The 23,774-nt window shown below is 40.8% G+C and overlaps 1 protein-coding gene across 2 annotated transcripts in view; it reads left to right on the top strand.

The window, feature by feature from the left end:
* The window catches only part of MAEL (maelstrom spermatogenic transposon silencer), a 38,966-nt gene extending 28,011 nt beyond the window's left edge, over window positions 1-10,955 (top strand). For both annotated transcript variants that reach the window (XM_058700819.1, XM_058700818.1), the window contains 4 exons: window positions 4,613-4,675; window positions 5,928-6,060; window positions 9,751-9,826; window positions 10,594-10,955. In XM_058700819.1, coding sequence (XP_058556802.1) covers window positions 4,613-4,675; window positions 5,928-6,060; window positions 9,751-9,826; window positions 10,594-10,790 — 469 coding nt within the window. In that variant the 3' untranslated portion in view covers window positions 10,791-10,955. The remainder of the gene's footprint in view (window positions 1-4,612; window positions 4,676-5,927; window positions 6,061-9,750; window positions 9,827-10,593) is intronic.
* Window positions 10,956-23,774: the final 12,819 nt, after the last annotated feature.

A 23,774-nucleotide genomic window follows, 5' to 3' on the forward strand; every position in this document is an offset into this window, starting at 1 on the left:
CTGCTGTCTGGCCAGGGACATGTCCATGGGTTCAGAGCGTCTCTAGAGTTCTGGTAGGCAGATTTGTATAGCTGGTTCTGTGGGGGCTGAAGGCTATGACTTCCTTCGTCTAGCTTCATCAGTTAGCACTCCTTCGTTTACTTTCCATATCCCACAGGTGTGTTACATTCTCTTCGATGGAAACCTCTTTCTGTTTTCTCCTTTCCTGTGGACCTCTACTATTTTTATTCTTTTGACTGTCATTTTGATAGGATTTTGGGAGCAAAAGGAGCTAAATTTATGCATTTTTAACCAGAAGCCCAGCAGATAGTAGTTTTAAGGGGTGTAGTTTTTTTTTTTCTTTCAAGTAATAAATTTTTTTATTTTTTAATTTAAATCCAAGTTAGTTAACATACAGTATAATCATGATTTCAGGAATAGAATTTAGTGATTAATCACATACAACACCCAGTGCCAACAAGTGTCCTCCTCAATGCCCGTTGCCCTGTTAGCCCATCCCCCTACCCAATACCCCTCCAGCAACCTTCAGTTTATTCTCTGTATTTAAGAGTCTCTTATGGTTTGTCTCCCTCTCTGTTTTTGTTATTTTTGCTTCCCTTCCCTTAGGTTCATCTGTTTTGTATCTTAAATTCCACATATGAGTGAAGTCATTTGATATTTGTCTTTCTCTGACTTTTATTTTGCTTAGCATAACACCCTCTAGTTCAAGGGCACCTGTGTGGCTCAGCCGGTTGAGCGTCCAACTTCGGCTCAGGCCATGATCTTATTGTTCATGGGTTCAAGCCCCGCATCTGGCTCTGTGCCGACAGCTCGGAGCCTGGAGTCTGCTTCGGATTCTGTGTCTCCCTCTCTCTCTTCCAACCCTGCCCGCACTCTGTCTCTCTCAAAAATAAATAAACATTATAAAAATGTAAAAAAATGCCCTCTAGTTTCATCCATGTTGTCCCAAATGGCTATCAAAAGGAATGAAATCTTGCTAAGTAATATTCCATTGTATATATACCACATCTTCTTTATCCATTCATCCATCGATGGACATTTGGGCTCTTTCCATACTTTGGCTATTGTTGATAGTGCTGCTATAAACATCGGGGTGCATGTGCCCTTAAGAGGTGAGCTTTTTATTTTGACATCATTTTAGAGTCATTTTTTTTCTTAGCCCAATTTTTTCAATTTTATTTTTTATTTTTTAAAATTTACATCCGGGGCGCCTGGGTGGCGCAGTCGGTTAAGCGTCCGACTTCAGCCAGGTCACGATCTCGCGGTCCGTGAGTTTGAGCCCCGCGTCAGGCTCTGGGCTGATGGCTCGGAGCCTGGAGCCTGTTTCCGATTCTGTGTCTCCCTCTGTCTCTGCCCCTCCCCCGTTCATGCTCTGTCTCTCTCTCTGTCCCAAAAATAAATAAAAAACGTTGAAAAAAAAAAATTAAAAAAAAAAAATAATAAATAAAATAAAATTTACATCCAAATTAGTTAGCATATAGTGCAACAATGATTTCATGAATAGATTCCTTAGTGCCTTAGTGCCCCTTTAGCCCATCCCCCCCACCCACAACCCCTCCGGTAACCCTCAGTTTGTTCTCCATATTTATGAGTCTCTTCTGTTTTGTCCCCTTCCCTGTTTTTATATTATTTTTGTTTCCCTTCCCTTATTTTCATCTTTTTTGTCTCTTCAAGTCCTCATGTGAGTGAAGTCATATGATATGATTTTTGTCTTTCTCTGACTAATTTCACTTCGCATAATAACCTCCAGTTCCATCCACGTAGTTGCAAATGGCAAGATTTCATTTTTTTTGATTGCCGAGTAATACTCCATTGTATATATATACCACATCTTCTTTATCCATTCACCCATCGACGGACATTTGGGTTCTTTCCATACTTTGGCTATTGTTGATAGTGCTGCTATAAACATGGGGGTGCATGTGTCCCTTTGAAACATCACACCTGTATCCCATGGATAAATGCCCAGTAGTGCAATTGGTGGGTCGTAGTGTAGATCTATTTTTAGCTTTTTGAGGAACCTTCATACTGTCTTCCAGAGTGGCTGCACCAGCTTGCATTCCCAAATTTTATTATTTTTTAATGTTTATTTTTGAGAGAGAGTGTGAGTGGAGAAGGGGCAGAGAGAGGGGGAGACAGAGGATCCCAAGCGGGGCTCCCTGCTGCCAGCAGCTAGCCCAAGAACTCACAAACTGAACTGTGAGATCATGACCTGAGCTGAAGTTGGAAGCTTAACCAACTGAGCCACCCAGGCACCCTGAGTTTTTTATTTTTAACAAATATTTAGGTGGCTCTCATATATAAGGCCGAAGACTAGGGAAACACAGGAAAGAGTAACATGATTGTCCTTGCCTACAATGTCTCCTGTCTGACGAGCAATAAAGCGAAGTAAAGACAATGGAGTTGTATATGGTAATTTCTTATCACTTTTAAAAGTGTTTCCAAAGATAATGATACATCAGGGAGAAATCACTTCAGTGTGAGGGTTAAAAATAACGTGAAATACTTGATGGGGTAAATGTTTTATTTGGTTCTCCTGGAAAGATGAATAGAATTTCTATGAGCGGAGATTTGGGTTGAAGGGAGGACCTTCCAAGAGAAGAAAATGACCTGAACAGTGACTCAAAGGAATGAAGCAGAGACTGTTTAAGAGAAACTAGTGAGTCAGTTTGACTAGCATATAGAGCCTCTATAGCAGCCTAGTTCTGAGCAGGGTGTAAAGACTGGGTTATCCTTGGAAAAGAGGAGGAATCTTAATCCTGAAAGAGGAGGAAAGGACATCATTGAGACCTTTTGAGACAGGAAAAGAGGATTGTCAAGGCCTTCATGCTACACGTCATTGGAGTGAATGAGATTGTGTTGGAACTCAGGAGTAAGGTTGCAGATTTACTCAAAAGACTGACTCCCTTGTGACCTTATGACTTTGGAGTGGAATTTCATAAATAAAAGAAACCCATCTAAGAGGTGTTCAAATTGGGGCTAGATTTGAGGCTGCAAAGTGAGTATTAATAGCTTAAAGTGGACAAAGCAGTTCTGATATTTGACAGAGTGAATCCTCCTTTACTAGAAAATACAGTCATTCTTAGGGGGCGTTGGTGGGATGATTTTGAGGAAGAGAATCCAGAAGAAAAAAATGAAAGAAAGAAAAATACCGTATGATTTCACTCATATGTGGAATTTAAGAAACAAAACAAATGATCATGGGGGGAAAAAAGACAAACCAAGAAAGAGACTCTTAACTATAGAGAACACCAGAAGAGAATGGGGAGGAGAATGGCTTAAATAGGTGATGGGGGATTAAGGAGTGCATTATGATGAGTGGTGATATATGGACGTGTTTAATCACTAAATTGTACACCTGAAACTAATACTATACTGTGTGTTAACTGGAATTCAAATTTTAAAAAGTATAAGTGAAAACATCAAAACAGTATCATTCTTAACAGTGTAACTATTCGATTTGGAGGCATTTTCCCCTGGGATCAGATTCCTATAGGTTTGTTCTTGGGTTCTTTGTTTTTAATCTTGGAATACATTGCTGGTTTTTCAATTGCTTTTATTTCAGATACGATCTACATGGAAATGTGTATATGAGGTACTAAATTTGGGAGTTTAAGTTCCAGAAAAGGAGCAAAACTAACTGGAAATTTAAACATTACTTGATTCTGTGTGTCTGTGTAAGAACTTAGGCTGTTTCAACCTAAGCCTTCATTTTAGACCTAAGAGTTTTATGAATCCTATTTATTGAATCACTTTAGAATAGCAGTGGGAAATTCTTAATTTTATATTTAGTCTTCCATTCAGTTAAGTAACTCCAATTAAGTGCAGATAACTGACTTTTTACACTTAGTGTTTAGCATGTTTTTAGTAATTTTTAAGTGATTCTTGGTAGGTTCAGGCAAGCTTTTAATTACTCAAGTAGTAAGTACTCTTCTGAGTCTCAGTAAACTGTGCCTAGTGGAAAGATACAGGTTTATAGTGGCTGTCGTTGTAAAAATATGCTGTTCATCATTTTCTCTCCAGTATTATCTCCTGAGGTCCCCACTCAAACATCACCTTCTCAGTGGTACCTCTCCCGGCTGCCTTACCTAAAATGTCCCCTGTCTGCAACATTTCATATCATCTTTTTCATCTTTATTTGTTTCCTCCTTAGAACTTGCCTTGATCTGATTTATTGTGTACTATGCCTACATCTTTTTTGATCTGTCTTTCCTACTAGAAAGTAAGTTTTGTGTGATTAAGAGTTTCTGTGTTTCATTCAGTACTATGTCCCCATTGCCAAGAACAATATCTGGTAAATAGTATGCACTTAGTAAACGGTTGTCAAATATGGTAACCGTGGTCACTAATGTGTCTCTGTAACACTCATTTTATTCCAAGGTAGAGTTTACCGGTTATGTGTAGTTTATGAATTTGTATCAGAGGAGATACATTAAAAGAAAACATTTTCTAAAAAAATCTTTTTTGTTTGTTAAATGTTAAATCTTTGAGTAAGGATGTTAGTTTTTCTTAAATGATTTTAACTAAGTAAGTTAGAAATCTGGCACATAAAAACCCTTAAACAGTGCTACTGCTGTTAAGGATATTAAAGTCCTTTTTCTTTTTTGTACAGGTGCAAGTGGCATGAAGAAAACGATATTCTCTTCTGTGCTTTAGCTGTTTGCAAGAAAATTGCGTAAGTTGGAGAAAGGAATTTCTTCCTAATGCTGTATTCTGCATTGAATTCTTAGCCATTTTGCTCGCTGTTGCTTTCACCAATGGGGTTAAACACTGTTCACTTCTATTTCCATAATTCTCTTTTTAAAAAAATGGTTGGGTTTCGTGTGTGTGTGTGTGTGTGTGTGTGTGTGTGTGTGTGTGTGTGTGTGTTTTCACGTTAACTGTTACTATTCTGCACGTGTGACACTTGTTTGGGAGAGTTAACCACCTGAGCGATTTGGGTGAACCTTCAGAAGCATTTATTGAAAATTTTCATTATAGGAGAGTGAAGTTCCCTACCATCATTAACAACAGCACCTCCTTGTTAAGGTGCTCAAAAAAGACCCTTTTCTTCTCATTTTTTTAATTTAAAAAAAAATTTTTTTTTCAACGTTTTTTATTTATTTTTGGGAGAGAGACAGAGCATGAACGGGGGAGGGGCAGAGAGAGAGGGAGACACAGAATCGGAAACAGGCTCCAGGCTCCGAGCCATCAGCCCAGAGCCCGATGCGGGGCTCGAACTCACAGACCGCGAGATCGTGACCTGGCTGAAGTCGGACGCCCAACCGACTGCGCCACCCAGGCGCCCCTCTCATTTTTAAAAGTGTCTCAAAAGAGAGCGAGAGTGAGCAGGGGTGGGGCAGAGAGAGAAAGGGAGAATCTCAAGCAGGCTCCAGGTGGTCAGCACAGAGCCCAGTGTGGGGGCTTGAACTCACGAACTGTGGGATCAGGACCTGAGCCAAAATCAAGAGTTGGATGCTTAGCCAGCTGAGCCACCCAGACAGCCTGCTTCTCATTCTGTAGTGAAAACACCTGGAGCCTCAGCTCTCTGGGTGCTCTGGTGGTCCCTTTACATGGCTGGTGGCATTGGTTTTGAGGATAGATAAGTGTTTTTAAAGTTGTAGCCTAATTTCTGTTGCTGCCCTCTCCTTGCCTTAAACATTTGAGAATTCTAGTAATCTTTACTCCCATCCATGTTTCCTTATAATGAACCTGAAATTTTATCTGGTAATCAGTGGAGTATTGCTTACTAGTAATGACCAGTTTATTGTATGTATTGCTACCCATTCCCATTTCTTCTCTGAATCTCTAAATTCCTGCCCCCCCCCCCCAATTTAGAATGGTATATCTTACATGCTTTTTCTTTATATTAGAAATTTTAAAAATCTGAATGCTTTTAGAATGAATTAGATCAGATTCTGATAATGAGCTTTTATTTCCTTTTAAAGGTACTGCATCAGTAATTCTCTGGCCACTCTCTTTGGAATCCAGCTTACAGAAACTCATGTACCACTTCAAGATTATGAGGCCAGCAACAGTGTGACACCCAAAATGGTTGTATTGGATGCAGGGCGTTACCAGGTAAGGAGCTGACTTTTAGGAGCTCCTGGTCTCTTTGTGCTACTCCATGTGGTCCTGGCCAACAACAGCTAAAGATCGGGACTTTGGTTCTCTTTTTCGTAAAACATTTTTTAAAACTCCTTTGTGGAATGTCAAACACTTCTTAATCCAATTGGACCCAGTTGCATAAATCTTTTTTCTTCTATACTTTCCTACTATGTTTAACAGAGTTTTAGGAAAATCAAAATTAGCAATGGACTAGTCTATACAAATCATATCCAAAGTTCATTCCAAAAATTAAGTGTCTAAATGTAGATAATATAAATATTTAAAATATTTACTTCAAAAATATATAAGACCTGATTTAGGATTTGATTAAAAGCTGTCTAATTTCCCTACCACCTTTCTTCCCTCCTTGCAATTTATTTACTACTAGTCCTCTATATACTCGTAATAGCATAGCAGTTAAGAGTATACACTGTGGAGTTAGAATTCCTGAATTGCATTTCAGGCCTGCTACATGCAGTCTGTGTGTCTTTAGGCAAGTTATTTGAATTCTCTGTGCTGATTCCTTATCTGTGAAACAAGAATAATAATAAGGGCTAGTAGTTGCAGGATTAAATGCAACTATGTATGAAAGTGCCAAGAACTCTGCCTATAGGAACATAGTACATAATAAATGTTGTTGTCACTTGAAAATAGTTCATAAAACAGCGAAAAGGGAACCCCCAAAATAGAATGAACTATTGTTACAGTCAAGGATTAGGATCTCACAAGTATTAATTATACTTAGCGAAAGAAGCAGTCTCAAAATATTATATGACATTCTTTAAAAGACCAAACAATAATGATAAAGAACATATCCAGAGTTCCCAGGGGCTTGGGCTGCCTGTGAGGGGACAGCACGAGGGAAGTTTTTGAGGTGATAGAATGGCTCCGTACCCTGACTGCAGTAGTGGTTTCACAGATCTCTTCATGTGGTAAAATTTGTAGAGGTGTACCCCCCAAAACAAGTCCATCTTAGTGTATGATAATTTAAAAAAGAGAGGGTGCCTAAATGGCTCAGTGGGTTAGGCGTCTGACTCTTGATTTCGGCTCAGCTCATGATCTCACAGGTTCGTGAGATAAAGCCCCGCTTCAGGCTCTGCACTGACAGTGCGGAGCCTGCTTGGGACTCTCTGTTTCTCTCTGCCCCTCCATCACTCGTGCATGTGTGCACACTTCCTTGCTCTCTCTCAAAATAAATGCGCATTTTAAAAAATAAAACCGAGGATATCCCAGAGGTCTCTGTATATTCTTCAAGCAAGACTTTTCTTTCTCCCGTTAACTCTCAACCCAGTGATTTATCATCCAGTACCTATTTTGTGTCCTTCCGGGGACATTAGGCAATGTTTGCAGACGTTCTTGGTTATCCCAGCGGGAGAAGGGGTGCTACTGGCATCAAGTGGGTAGAGGCCAGACGTCCTACGATGCACAGGACAGCCTCCCACAGCAAATGTCAGTAACGCCCAGGTTGAGAAACCTTGCCTTCTTATCCCGTCATCACTGTGTTGAGACTGCCAGAATTAATCTCTGTATGTTCCCCTTCATTTTTTACATCACTCACTACAGAAACTCAGGATACCTAAATTCTCCCTCATCTCCCAGACTCTTCTTGTTTGGCTGACTGTGTTTCCCGGCCCCACCCAACTCCTGGAAAACTTTTCCGTGGGTCTCTCAACCTTAGTTATCAGCAAAATCTCAAATATCTTCAATCTTTTCTTGGGAAGATCTGTTTATCTTCCTCTTCTAACTAAAATTTGGCTATCCTCTAAAGATACTGCTTCCCTATTAATCCTATCAAATCGTACCCTCGTGAGGCACCTGGGTGGCTCAGTCAGTTAAGCGTCCGACTTTGGTTCAGGTCATGGCCTCACAGTTCGTGAGTTCGAGCCCTGTGTCAGGCTCTGTGCTGACAGCTCAGAGCCTGGAGCCTTCTTCGGATTCTGTGTCTCCCTCTCTTTCTGCCCCTCCCCAGCTTGTGCTTGCTTGCTCTCTCTCTCTCTCTCAAAAATAAACACTAAAAAAAATTTTTTTTAAATGGTGTCACCTTTTTTTCCCCCCTCATTTATCATGGGCTTAGATTTGAGATAGTTTTCCTTGTTTACCATTGTCTCTTACAGGCCTGTTCCTATCTTCTCCCTAAAATCCTTAGACTTTGGATCTCCTGCCATAAAGGCTCTAGCGCCTGATAACCACATCGTGGAGTCAGTAGGCCCCTGAGTGGCATGTCCTCATTCCTAGAGCAACACTGAGCCATGTTATCAGACAGGATTCCTGCCAGAATTCTTGAGGTCAGCTTCCACATAGATAATCCAAGTGCCTGACCTCTCAGTTCTTTGACTTCCCTTTCTCCGGCTGTCCTGTTTCCCACTATCCTGTCCTAGACCTTGGTGGTACCACTGGCACATACGCAGTGCTACAGCCTCTCCTGAACCTCCCTCACCCCTGCCCTTGACCTCCTTCCTTCCCAGCTTAGATCTCTGGATCTGTTTCCACTCACTTGCAACTTCAACTTCATTGACCCTCCCTTTTTTTTTTTTTTTTATCATACTTGATTGATAAACATTACCCTGACTGAATCTAACTCTTCCCTATTCTATTCCTATACTCCTGAAGCTAAATGAGACTGAAAAGAAACTGCCATACTGACTGATCTAATCACTACCAACTTCAAGTGAGCCCTTAGTGTTACCTGTCGGCTGTCCATTTCTCCCCCTCTCCTAGAGCTTTTTCTCACCCCCTTTCTTTTTTTTGCTTTTTATTTTTTTTTTAATGTTTATTTTTGAGAGAGAGAGAGGATGAGTGGGGGAGGAGCAGAGAGAGAGGAAGACACACAATTCAAAGCAGGCTCCAGGCTCCGAGCTGTCAGCACGGAGCCCGATGCGGGGCTCGAACCTACGAGCTGTGAGACCATGACCTGAGCCGAATCGGACGTTTAACTGACTGAGCCCCCCAGGCGCACCTTTCTCCCCTTCTTTCACTTCAGACTTCAGCCGCCTCATCCCTCATTCATCCTTGTTTGAGCTGATGCCCTTGCCTCCTACTTCCCTGAGAAAATAGAAGCAATCAGAAGAGGTTTTTACACAGTCCTACCACTGCATCTGCCATGTACTCTTTGACTCCTGTTTTAATGCATGAATTGTCTGTGTTCCTGCTTAAGACCAATCCTTCCATTTATGTTTTAGATCTTATCCTCTTACCTGCTCAAAGAGGTGGCTCCAATAACTTACTTCTCTTTCCCGCATCATCAGGGTCTCTCTCTGTTCTGAATCACCAGGAAACATGCTATAGTCTGTTTTTAAAATTAATGTTTATTTATTTTGAGGGCAAGCGAGCATGAGCAGGGGAGGGGCAGAGAGAGAAGGAAGGAGAGCATCCCAGGCAGAGCCCCACATGGGAGCTGAAATCAAGAGCCAGACACTTAACTGGACTGAGCCACCCAGGTGCCCTGTAATCTCATCTTTAAAAATAAAAACCCTCTCTTGACCCTGTAATTCCCCTCCAGACACTACCCTCTGTTCCTTTTACAGCAGTCTCTTCAAAAGTTGATCAGACATTGTAAAAGTGGGTGTTTGTATTTTATAAACAGTAATTTGAAATTGAAGGAGGTGATCCAATAATTGATAAGAAAACAATTTTTTCCCTTGTATTTTTCTTTGTTACTTATAGAAGCTAAGAGTTGAGAGTCCAGGATTTTCTCATTTCAACGCTTCTAATCAGGAACAAAGGTCACACACACCCACTGGTAAGCATCTTCTAAGAATGTACCTCAGGAAGTATTGGGCCTAAAGCTTATTCAGATTCTAGGGTATGGTACTTATTAAACAGATGCTCTAAATTAGTTTTAGGTTGGGGCACCTGGGTGGCTCAGTCGGTTGAGCATCCGACTTCGGCTCAGGTCATGATCTCACAGTCTGTGAGTTCGAGCCCCGCATCGGGCTCTGTGCTGATGGCTCAGAGCCTGGAGCCTGTTTCCGATTCTGTGTCTCCCTCTCTCTCTCTCTGCCCCTTCCCTGCTCATGTTCTGTCTCTCTCTGTCTCAAAAATAAATAAAAACATTAAGAAAAAAAATTAGTTTTAGATTATGAGGATCTTATTGAATTGGGAATTTTATTTGATATTACCACCTTAAACAATTTCAATATGTATATTTTTGTATCACTTTAATTTAGTCTTCTGATTTTTGTTCAAGGCATTTAAAATAAAGCCTTTTATTCCTGTAGCAGCTGTAGTTTTGTAGTTCTGTGATGTCTTTGGGCAGATAGGAAAACTTTAAAGCTAGTGACATGAAATTTCAAGCGGTGCCTGAAGAACTTCAATTAAGGTTTCTGGGGCTAAAAGCAGAAAGAAATATTCTTGTTCAGGCTTCTGCCTTTATTCTGAGAATCTGTTTTCCTTTACTAAGAATCTCTGTCCTATTCATGAAAGGCCTATAATAGGATAAGAGTTAATCGAGGCATCTCTAATTAATAAAACGATAAAATTGCTACATTTCTTTTCTTGTATTTCCAGTATCCTTAGGTGACTGTCCATCTGGGGTGAAAATTTCTGGCCAAAACAGCAGTGTTCGGGGAAGAGGGATTACGCGCTTACTAGAGAGCATCTCCAATTCCTCCAGCAATATCCACAAATTCTCCAACTGTGAGACATCACTCTCACCTTACACGTCCCAGAAAGATGGATACAAATCTTTCTCTTCCTTATCTTAATGATGGTACTTTTTTCAATTTCTGGAAAAATTACAAGCCCAACTTCCCTTCTGACTAGTCATGTTAAACAGATCACATCAATGATAAATGTCACTACTGTAAAAACTACTTAATTTGTAAGGAAATTCTGTTTCATAGATTAAAAATAATTGTGGTTGGAGAAGATCTTGGCATTTTTGCTTTCGTTTTTTTCTTAGGGCTTGTTCTGCTTCCTGACTGTATGGTGTGAACGCCATTAAAGTTTGAGTCCTTTACAAACAAAACTGGCATTTCAGAGTTGTGCTTTTTGGGAATGTTTTGATAATCTTTTCCTCTACAATAAAGGTACTGAATATCTGTTATAAAAGTTTTTCAAATAGTGTTAATCTGTTTCTTCCCATTATGAGATGTGGAACCTTATTTAAGTACCTACTTTATAGACCTATCTGTTATCTATCATCTTGGGAAATCCTTATAACCATTTTGAGAAAGGAGATTACCTCCATTTTACACACACACACACACACACACACACACACACACACACGCACACGACTCAGAGATCCAGGTCACATTCAGGAGTAACTGTAACTGACTCCAGGGACTGTTTCTCATATACGGCATTGTCTTCTGGTTCCTTTTCATCTATTTTTGATATCGGATCTTTTAACAAGAAAAAACTCATACAGTGTAAGTTTATATTGCGTTTGCTACTAGAAGATTTTTTAAAAAATCTTACATCCAAGCTTTGAAAACCTATCTTTCTTCAAAATCAACATGACAGTAATTGGGTTGGCTGGGGAGATGAAGGGAAGGCCTACAATTATAATTCCGATCCATGGCTTTAGGTGCCCAAGTCCTGTTCTATGCCATCTGAATTTAATCTTGTATTAATTATTCAACTTATATTTTAAAAATTTTGTAGCTTGTGCTGCACTTTTGTAGTATACATGTCAGATAAACCAAAACAAGAAGTTCCAGAAATTTAGGTTAGAAGAATGGCTGATCTTTCTCTTCAGAAACCCCCCAAATCTCATTAGTAAAATTCAAACTCCTGTCTCCCAATTCTTTTCAAAATTCTCTTGAAAGCAAATTTGAGGTATTAACTACCCTTCGGGAAGACTTGATGAGTGATTGGGATAATCAAAGTTATCCTGGTTGAAAGTGATTTCCGCTCCATTTTCAGTAACATTTTCTTTGTGTTATCTGACAATATTTACAGCTTTTAACTGTTGCTGTTTGAGTTCATCACTGAGTTTTTCCTCAGTGGCTCATTTTGAGGTGCCCATATTTCTGTACGAGATGTTCAGTGAACGTTAGAATGAATAATTTCCAGTAACATCTCCCATTCCATAGGTTGCCTTTCAGTTTTGCTGTGCAGACAGAAGCTTTTTTATTTGGATGAAATCCCAATTTTTGCTTTTGTTTCCCCGCCTCCAAAAGTTGCCATGGCTGGTGTTAGAGAAAGCACTGCCTGTGCTCTCTTCTGGGATTTTAATGGTCTCCTATCTTACGTTTAGGTCTTTAATCCATTTTGAATTTCTTTTTGTGTATGGTGTAAGAAAGTGGACCAGTTTGTTTCTTTTGCATGATTGCTGTCCAGTTTTCCCAACACCATTTTTTGAAGAGACCATCTTTCCTTTGGATATTCTTTCCTGCTTTGTCAAAGATTCGTTGACCATGTACTTGTGGGTTCATTTCTGGGTTTTCTGTTCCGCTGGTTTCTGTGTCTACTTTTGTGCCAGTTCCATGCTGTCTTGATCACTACAGCTCTGTGTTATAACTTGAAATCGGGAATTATAATACACCTCCAGCTTAGCTGCACTTTTATTTTTCAAGATTACTTTGGCTATTTGGGGTCTTGTGGTTCCAAAATGTATAAATAACTTAAAACTCAACACCTAAAAAAGCAATCCAGTTAAAAAATGGGCCGAAGACATGAACAGATATTTTCCAAAGACCGACAGATGGCCAACAGGCACATGAAGAGATGCTCAGCATCACTCATCATCAGGAAAATACAAATCAAAACCACAGTGAGATATATCACCTCATACCTGTCAGAATGGCTAAAATTGACACAAGAAACCACAGGTTTGTGACCATGTGAAGAAAGGGGAACCCTCTTACACAGTTGGTGGGAATGCAAACTGATGCAGCCACTCTGGAGAACAATATGGAAGTTCCTCAAAAAAGCTAAAAATAGAACTACCCTATAATCCAGCAATTGCACTGCTAGGTATTTACCCAAAGGATACAAAAAGATAGATTGAAAGGGATACATGCATCCCGATGTTTATAGATAGCATTGTCAACAATAGCCAAATTCTCAAGAGCCCAAATGTCCATCAACTGATGATTGGATAAAGATGTGTGTGTTTGTGTACATACATACAACGGAATATTACTCAGCCATAAAAAGAATGAAATCTTGCCATTTGCAATGATGTGGATGGAGCTAGAGAGTATTATGCTAAGTGAAATAAGAGAATGACAGATACCATATGATTTTACTCGTGTGGAATTTAAGAAACAAGCGATCGTGGGAAAAAGACAGATGAAGAAACAACTATATAAAGAACAAAGTAATGGTGACCAGAGGGGCGGGGCAGGGGGAGATGGATTAAATAGATGATGGGGATTAAGGAGCTCACCTGTTGTGATGAGCACCAGGTGGTGTATGTAAATGTTGTGTCAGTAAATCGTATACTCGAAGCTTAAAAAAAAAAATTACCATTGCAGATAGTGGAGAAGGAATGCCAGAATTCCAAATCCACATCAAACAGTAAAGTACTCCATGAGGAAAGGAGCCCATCTTTCTTGTGGAATCCATTCCCATTCCTTTCCTCAAAAGTAAATGATTAATTTCATTTATTCAGGTGAACATGTTCTGAGGGTCTGCTGAATGCTGGGTAGAAAATACCAAGGTGAATAAGTTGTTTCCCCTGTCTTCAAGGAATGTCATTTCATGGGTGTAATGAAGGATTACTGTATTACTAAAAGTGCTTAGCGTCACGTGGGTGACTCAGTCATTTAAGCGTCCAACTTTGGGTCAGGTCATGATCTCACGGTTCGTGGGTTTGAGCCCCGAGTCGGGCTCTGTGCTGACAGCTCAGGGCCTGGAGCCTGCTTCGGATTCTGTGTCTCCCTCTCTCTCTCTGCCCTTCCCCCGCTCACACTCTGTCTCTCTCCTTCAAAAATAAATAAACATTAAAAAAAAGTGCTTACGTACATAGATCAACTAATAGAATTGAGAATCCAGAAATAAACTATGGTCATTTGGTTTGACATTTGTGCCAAGACCATTCAATGAGGGAAATAATAATAGTCTTTCTACAAACGGTGCTGGGACAACTGGATACCCACATTCAAAAGAATGAATTTGGGCTCCACCATTTACAAAAATTAGCTCAAAATGGATGAAAAACTTAAATATAAGAGCTAAAATTGTACAACTCTTAGAAGAAAACATAAGGGTAAATCCTGACCTTAGATGAGACATTGGTTAATAGGACAGCAAATGTAAAAGCAACAAAAGAAAAAATAAATTGGACTTCATCAACATTAAGTCCAGTAAAAGTGTTCTTGTGCATCAAAAGACACTGTCAAAGTCAATAAAAACAGCCGCGGAATGGATGAAAATATTTGGAGATCATTTTATCTGATAAAGGTCTAGTATCCAGAATTTATAAATAACTCTTAAAACAGCAATACAAGACAACCTAATTAAAAACCGGGTGTGTTTGGGCAGCTGGGTGACTCAGTTGGTTGAGCGTCTGACTTCGGCTCAGGTCATGATCCCACAGCTCTGTGAGTTCGAGCCCCGCATTGGGTTCTGTGCTGACGGCTCAGAACCTGGAGCCTGCTTTGGATTCTGTGTCTCCCTCTCTCTGCCCCTAACACACTGGCATTCTGTCTCTGTCTCTCTCAAAAATAAATAAACATTAAAAAAAAATAAAAAATAAAAACCGGGTGTGGTATCCTTTAAGTTCTTTTGCCCATTGAAAAAAAATTTTTTTAACATTTATTTTTGAGAGACAGAGCGTGAGCAGCGGCGGGTCAGAGAGAGAGGGAGACACAGAATCCAAAGCAGGCTCTAGGCTCCGAGCTGTCAGCACTGAGCCTGAAACGGGGCTCAAACTCGCTAACCGTGAGATCATGACCTGAGCTGAAGTCGGACACTCAACCGACTGAGCCACCCTGGTGCCCCTCTTTTGCCCACTTTTTAATTGGGTGGTTCATTTTCTTATTAAGTTTTAAGAGTTCTTTATACAACTTGGATAACTGTATTACATGTACCTTTTGCAAATAGTTTTTCCTCTGTGGTTTTTCATTTTCTTTGTATTGTTTTTTGCAGAACAGAATTTTTCATTTGAATGAAGCCCAGTTTATCATTGATTTCTTTCATGGATTGTGCCTATAATGTTATATCTGAAAAGTCATTTCCATATTCAAGGTCATCTTAGATTTTCTTCTTTGTTATCTTCTAGGAGTTTTATATTTTTGTGTTTTCTTTCTTTTTTTTTTAACGTTTACTTATTTTTTTTTTTTCAACGTTTTTTATTTATTTTTGGGACAGAGAGAGACAGAGCGTGAACGGGGGAGGGGCAGAGAGAGAGGGAGACACAGAATCGGAAACAGGCTCCAGGCTCCGAGCCATCAGCCCAGAGCCTGACGCGGGGCTCGAACTCACGGACCGCGAGATCGTGACCTGGCTGAAGTCGGACGCTTAACCGACTGCGCCACCCAGGCGCCCCAACGTTTACTTATTTTTGAGACAGAGAGAGAGCATGAACGGGGGAGGGTCAGAGAGGGAGACACAGAATCCGAAACAGGCTCCAGGCTCTGAGCTGTCAGCACAGAGCCTGACGTGGGGCTCGAACTCACAGACCGGGAGATCATGACGTGAGCCGAAGTCGGACGCTCAACCGACTGAGACACCCAGGCACCCCAGTTCTAAAAATATAATTTAAAAAACTCCATACATTTGGAAGTCATAGTGGAATCCAAAAACTTCTTTGTAGCTAAATGATAGTAATGATAGTAAAATAAATGATAGTAACAAATGTTATGATTCTGGATGGAATTAAACAATAATATAAATTCTACATATTACATTAGGATACTGAGTGAGGGAAAATATGGCTTTAAATACACTAAGAAAAGAAGGGCTGAAAATTAAGCAACTAAATACCCAACTTAAGAAATTAGAAAATGAACAATAAACCCATGAAAAGTAGGAGAAAATGACTCAACCTCAATGAAATAGAAAGCAAAGATACAGTAGTAAGGTTCAACATAGTCCTACGTGGCTCTTTGAAAAGACTATTGAAATAGATAAAAAACTGATGAGATGAACCATTCCAAAAAGAAAGAAGGCACAAACAATGTTAGGAATGTAAAAAGGGACATAAATCCAGGCCAGCAGAGGCCAAAGAGATGGACTAATACTATGAACATTTCGAACCAATAAATTTGAAAACTCAGGTGAACCGGAAACAAATTCCTAGAAAAATATAATTCCCTAGAAGTGCCTTAAGGCAGAGAAAGCCTACACCGTATACATATGTCTGTGTCCAAGCTGGGTTTATTCAGGAGAACAAAAGTGATTTAGCATTAGAAAATCCATAAATGTCATTTATTACATTAATAGATTCAAGGGAGAAAAGCATGTTATTATTAGAATAGATGGAGAAAGAAGCATTTGATAAAATTCAACACCTATTCATGGTAAAAATTCCAAACTAGAAATAGGATTGGAGCTTCCTTAGCCTGATGAAAAGCAACTACAAAAATTCTACAGCAAATATTCTTAGTGGGGAAGCTTTAAAAGCATCTCCTTTCAAACCAGGATTAAGACAAAATGCCCTTTGTTACTGCCCGTGTTCAACATTGTACTGGAGTTTCTAGCAAGTACAGTATAAAAAGGAAAATAAAATTTGGAAAGGATTAAATTGTCATGCACAGATATGGTTGTCTACATTCAAAAGATCTATAGATAATGGGCAGAAATAGTAAGTTTGGCTGGCTAGTGATCAGTATAAAAAGTCAAATACATTTCTACACATCAGCAACCGATAGTTTGGAAAAAAAGTTTTAAAAAGAAAAGACAGCACTTATAATAGCAAATACACACACACACACACACACACACACACACACACACATGACTACACATTAGTGAAAAACATTAATAAAGACCTACACAGAAATTTAATATCGAGTCTTTCTATAGATAGGTTTTCTCTTTACAGATGGTTTTCTAACTATAGAAAGAATATCATAAAGATTTCAATTCTCCCTGGACTCATCTGTAGATTGAATGCAATTTTAGTTAAAATCCTTACCTTGTTTTTATGGGACTTAGTAAGTGAATTCTGGAAAGAATAGAGGCAAAGAAAAAGCCAGGACACCCCTGTAGAGGAATAACGTGAATCTTCAGATCCACGGTTTCTTCAGTTTATTTCAAAGATTATTGTAATTATAATTAAGATTGTGAATTCTGCAGTATGAGATATTGCAGTAAGGATAGACAAATTAACAAATGCAACAGAGTCCAAGACCGTGCCTTCATGGAACTGATATAGGACAGAAGTGACATTTCAGACCAATGGGACTATTTAGAAAATTGTCCACTTAGAAATTGTCTATTTAGAGAAATTGATAAATGCAAAAATAAAAAACAAAAACAAAAACAAAAACAACCCTGAAATTAGACCCCTTCCCTACCTTATTCAAAAAAGTCCTTTTACTTGGCCTAAGGATTTAAATATGAAAAGAAATTGAGAGTTTTAGAAGATGTATAAGGTCCTAAGGATTGAGGTCATAAGGATTTTTGGAACACATAATACAGAAAGAGTTCACTATAAAAACTATTGATACATGTGGGCTACTTTAATGAACTTGTGCTCGTTAAAACAAAAACAAAACTACAGAGATTATGCGAAGACAAGCCACAGGCGGGAAATTAGAAACACAGAGTCAGGATAGTGGCTGCCTCTGGGGAATGAAAGTGAAAAAGGCAGAGGAATATATGTGTCAAATATTACACTGAAAGGGATAATACAGAGCAAATTTTAATAGAAGTTTTTGGTGACTCGGGCAATAAACAGTGAAATAAAGAGCTTCCTTCTCTCGAGTAACAATATCTTAATCTTTAAGACGGTTTCTGCTAGTTGATATGGAAAGGGCTAGAGTTAATGAGTCACCTGGAACTTTACTTTAGAAAATAAAGGCAGGGGCGCCTGGGTGGCTCAGTCGGTTAAGCGGCCGACTTCGGCTCAGGTCACGATCTCACGGTCGGTGAGTTCGAGCCCCGCGTCGGGCTCTGTGCTGACGGCTCGGAGCCTGGAGCCTGCTTCGGATTCTGTGTCTCCCTCTCTCTCGGCCCCTCCCCAACTTGTGTTCTGTCTCTCTATGTCTCTCAAAAAAGAAATATATGTAAAAAAAAACAAAAAAACTTTTTTTTTTTTTAAGAAAATACAGGCAGAGGTGCTCTGAGTGGTACATCTGTAAATTAGGTGTCTGCATCAGCTGCTGAGCTGAGGCTTTGTGTCTTTCCTTGGCTTTAAGAAGAAAAACTGAAACTTTTTATCCAGCCCCAGTTGGATGCCACCTTGGGAAGTGATTCACCCACCACAGCACAGTTGGAGGAATCTAAAAAGTCCATTTCTCCATTTGAGATGACAGGCAAGGATGGCAATTTAAATAAATTTGGCTTCCCAAGAGCTGAGAGGCAAATCTGCCAGCAGGGTCCAAAGAGCATCTACCCTTTTTACTAGAATTTGCTAAAAATAACATACATTTTCTGTCTCCCACTGGCACACAATGGTGTTAAGTACAATTACTTTACCACCAGGACAGGTGAGAAAGGAGCTTGGTGAGTGTTTAAAAAGCCTTTAACTAGTAACATCAGACCCTTAACTTAAAAAAAAAAAATTTTTTTTAAATGTTTATTTTTGAGAGAGAGGGAGAGACAGAGTATGAGCAGGGGAGGGGCAGGGAGAGAGGGAGACACAGAATCCAAAGCAGGCTCCAGGCTCTGAGCTGTCAGCATAGAGCCCGATGCGGGGCTCGAACCCACGAGCTGTGAGATCATGACCTGAGCTGAAGGGGCAGCTCAACCGACTGAGCCACCCCAGGCGCCCCTCTCAGACCCTTGACTTTTACCACATGCTATCCGTGCCCTTGTGGAATTCTTCAACTTTTCAGGCACCTGCTTTCGGCTGGAAAAAAAAAAATTGTTGGGGGCTAAAGTGCTGCTGAACATGACCTGAACTTAGACATCAAGTATACTCATTCCAGTGCATTTGGGTATATTTACATAAAATATAAGCACACTCCCGCTAAATTTCCACCAGCCCCGTCTTTCTAGCCAGGCCAGAACATGATTTCATCTCTGCCTCTCTCAGGACACCTAACATTTTTCATCTTGTAGTAAAGCAGGGTCTCCCCAACTTGAGGACAAAAAGACATTCTTTTTATATTACTACAATTATTCGGAATAGGTACCTTACACACAAATTCAAAAGACACAAAGGGTATGCATGAGTGTCTATGTGTGACATGTATAAGACCACTCACTGTGTTCCCCATATTGCCGGTTTCTTGGCTATCCTTCAACATCCTTCAACATGTGCTATTCTATCGAACGACACCAAACACGTATACATTCATAGGTTCTTTTTCCTCTCTCTCGGGAAAACAAAAAAAAAAAAAAAATAGAAATGGTAGCATCCTGTTCTGCCCCCTGTTTTGTTTTTCTACTCGATGAATCTTGGAGCCCATTCCACATCCTTCTATAGAATTTCCTTCCGCTTTTTAGCAGGTGCTTGTACTTACCTGTATGTGTAGCAACACACCCCTGCATGGGTATCGTATATGCCTCATATCCTTAATGGATTCTTATCTTTTGCTGTTATAACAGCTGCCGCGAATATCCTTGTTCGTGTGTAATTTTGCACGTGCGCGAGTCCACAAGGGTGCCTGTTTCCCCGCACTCTCACCACAGAGTATGTTATCAAAACTTGGATTTTTGCCGGCGTGATAGCAACGTGGTAATGCCATATCATCTGAATCCCATTCCTCTTATGAGTGAGGCTGAGGATATTTACGTGCTTGATAGCAATTTATATTTCCGTTCTTTTTAACTACGCATTCCTGTTCTTTGTCCACTATGTTATTGAATTGTTTTGAACCTTGATTTTTAGAAGCCCTTTATGACAGGAGTTGCAAATATTTTAGCCCATCTTGTTGCGTATCTATTATCTTGATTAATTGTGGCTTTTGCCAGGCTGAAATTTTTATTTTTATGTTGATCAGATTTATCAACCTTTTACGTTTTGGGGCTTTTTATTACATTTATCAATGCCTTCCACACATTGAGATAAAAAATGCATGTAGTGTGTACATCCTTGTCCCTCAGACTTCTAGAATTTCATTGTTTTATATTTTAATTTTTGATCCATCTATATTGTATCCTGGTGACAATGTGAAATGGATCCAGATTGCATTTTTTTCTAGATGCAATCTGGACATACATTTTTCTCTAGATGCAATCTAGATATACATTTTCCCCGGGATAAACCGTTTCCCTGGATCCCTTATTAAATCCATGTTTCCACAGTGATTTCAAAATGCTGATTTTTCACTTAATAAATTCCTTTGCATATTTAGGTCTAATGCCTGACTTCTGTTCTATTCATGTGTTCATGCCCTGTTTTCCTTATCGCTTTACAACGAGTACCTGGTTGTTTATCTGTAAGATCCGGTATGGCAAAGGGACAATTTCATTCATTTAAAACCCAACCTCCAGGGGCGCCTGGGTGGCTGAGTCGGTTAAGCGTCCGACTTCGGCTCAGGTCATGATTTCATGGTCCATGAGTTCGAGCCCCACGTCGGTCTCTGTGCTGACAGCTCAGAGCCTGGAGCCTGTTTCAGATTCTGTGTCTCCCTCTCTCTCTGACCCTCCCCCATTCATGCTCTGTCTCTCTCTGTCTCAAAAATAAACATTAAAAAATTTTTTAAAAAATAAAATAAAATAAAACCCAACCTCTAGCCTTCTGCAAGGTCAAATTTGTTTATTTCGTTCATCTAGTTACTCATTCAATTCCTACACCCATTTATTTACTATTCAAACATTTATTAAGCACCTTCTAACTACCTGACATTATGCCAGTGCAGGGGAGAAAAAGATGAACAGCAGTCTGTACTCTTAGAAAGCTCACAGAGATCACGTGCCTTAGAAAGGGCACATAGATATTACCCCGCCGACGTTCAACGAATGTCAAATATTGGTAGAGTTAGTGATCAAGAACATGGCCCCTGAGGCAGACAGTGTCCGTTTAAATCTGGGCTTCACCACTCACTGGCTGTATGGCCTTGGGCAAATTATTTAACCTCTCTGTGCTTCTCATCTAACAGTGGGGATAATAACGCCTGCTCTGTAGGGTGGTTACGAGGATTAAGAGATTTAATGCACTCAGAATATTCGTGGCGCCAAGCAAATTCTAGGTAAGACAACCCGGCCCTGACCCCTACCTCCACAAGCCTCCAGGGATCTCTCAATGTCCTCTCCCCTGCCTCCTCATCTCTGGTTGACAGGAACGTTCCCATAGCCCAAGACCCTACCGCTCCCTCACACCCAACATGCAGTGGCTTCACCACCTTCTGTCTTGAGACTCCTGAGACCAATCTCTTTGGGCCATTTTTTCTGTTTTTATCATCCATCCCGCCCCCTGCTCCCCCACATCAGACTCAGGTCATCCTCTTTCCCCGCACGGGAAACCCTCTGCAGCTCTGTACATTTCTTTTCTGGCCCAATCTCCCAGCCCTCCCCATTCATAACACTCTTCTACTGGGCCCTCCGGAGCTCAAGAGAGTTGTGGGCACATCTTCCAGCATACTCCACCTCTTGTCAGAACATTCCCCTCCCCTTCTTGCGCCTCAGTCCTCTCCACTTCTGGTTGGTTCTCTCCCACCTTCCTCATACCCTTGGGCCTAGAGGTGAGACGGGTGCCCCACCCCCAGCTCCTCATTTTCCATCACCTCTCCCTAAGAACTTCCAGGTTGGAGCGTCCTTTGGATAGATTGTCACCTACGGCTCCTTGCCGTTGTCCTCTACTCTGCCAGCACGCTTGCACTCATTCTTCGACAACTTCAGCTCTGGGCTCACTGTCACACTCTCCAGGGCTACTTCCGCCTTGGTTCTTGGACATCCCAGTCTCCGTGGAGACGATCTTTTCAATCCTCATGCCTCGGTTCTTTGACATCCTCTCAGTGCACTTGTCCTGCATCCCACCTCAATTACCCACTCCCTCCTCGTATCCTGGCCCTGCTAATTACCAGTAACACAACCCCAGAATCCATCCCACTTCAAATTCTCCGCTCTACTCGCCACCTCAGTTTTCTAGCTCCTATCTCCTGATACCCAAGTTCAATAGTTCTTGTGTTGCACACGGGACCTACAACCTGTTGATTCAATCACCATTTCCCCCTTGTACCACACCGTCTTCACTTTGCTTTTTCCCATGTTAAAAGTCCACATCAAGTGTTATCATCCCTCCCTTGCATACATTCTCACCGCCTTTGCTTATCTTCTTTCTTCGCTTGGCATAATGCAGCTCCTTGCTAAACCCAGCTCTCTGCCTACTCTGTGTCAACACCTGCACATCTGACAAGAGCTGGCGAAAGGCACGCTGCCAGGCTGCCCCGTCTCACTAAGTGTTTGACCACCACCTCAAGGACACCCTTAATGCTGCCATGTTGCCCTAGTCGCTCACTCTCCCACTCTTCTGGATAGCTCTCTCGTACCTACCCTTCTTTCCTCAAAACTCCAACACCTCCTACCCCTTCCTCACTCCTAGCTTCACACTTTACTAAGAAAGAAGCAGTATTCAGAAGAGAACTTGTACGAGCTCCCACCATGACATATACCCAGCTGCTGGCGTCTGTCCTATGTCTGTGTCCTCTCCACCCCAGCCTATAGAAGGGATGATCTGGTCACACTCAGGACAACACCACTCCTTCAATCTAAACTCATCCCTTTCATCCAGCGCATTTCACGTGCAATTCTTTTTCCTCTGGCACCCTTCATGTTTCCTTCCCTATTTGATCATTCCCATTACTCTATGAACTCAGTATTGTGTCTCCCATTAAAAACAAAAACAAGCTTGGGGCGCCTGGGTGGTTCAGTCGGTTGAGTGTCTGCCTTCAGCTCAGGTCATGATTTCGTGGTTCGTGAGTTCGAGCCCTGCATCGGGCTCCATGCTGACAGCTCAGAGCCTGGATCCTTTTCAGATTCTGTGTCTCCTCTCTTTCTGCCCCTCCCTGCTCACTGGTGTGCTCTCTCTCTCTGTAAAAAGTAAAAAATAAATTAAAAAATTAAAAAAAAAAAGCTATCCTTGTACTTCTCTATATTGCTCCATTATTGGCTCTCTCTTAAAGCAAAACTTCTCAAAAAGAATGGTCTTTTCTTCTTTTTCTCTGCTCCTATTGTCTCCCGAACCCAATAAGGTATCTGTCCCTGTCATTTAGCTGTAATTGTTTCTGCCAAGGTCACCAGTGCCTTTCGTATTGTTCAGTTGAATGGTCAGTCTCAGTCCTCCTCTTAATGAACCTATCAGCAACATTTCTTAGACACAGCTGAAACAGGTTCTTCACTTGGTTTCCAGGACACCACATTCTCTTGGTTCCCTCCTGTCTGATTGTTCATCAGTCTTAGCTATGCTTTCTCCCTTCATCTAAATTTTACAGTTCCTCGGGGTTCAGCCTCCAGAAAGAATAAACCCCACTGACACTCTGATTTTGGACTTGTAGACTCCAGAATGTTGAGAGAATAAATTTCTGTTGGTTTAAGCTATCCAATTTGTAGTAATTTGTATGGCGGTCCTAAGAAATTAATACATACTGCAATGAACTAAAAAAAACACACCAATCGGGGACACCTGGCTGACTCAGTCAGTAGAGCATGCAGCTCTTAATCTCAGGGTAGTGAGTTCAAGCCCC

Source organism: Neofelis nebulosa, chromosome 15 (assembly GCF_028018385.1).
Source record: "Neofelis nebulosa isolate mNeoNeb1 chromosome 15, mNeoNeb1.pri, whole genome shotgun sequence".
Lineage (NCBI taxonomy): Eukaryota > Metazoa > Chordata > Mammalia > Carnivora > Felidae > Neofelis > Neofelis nebulosa.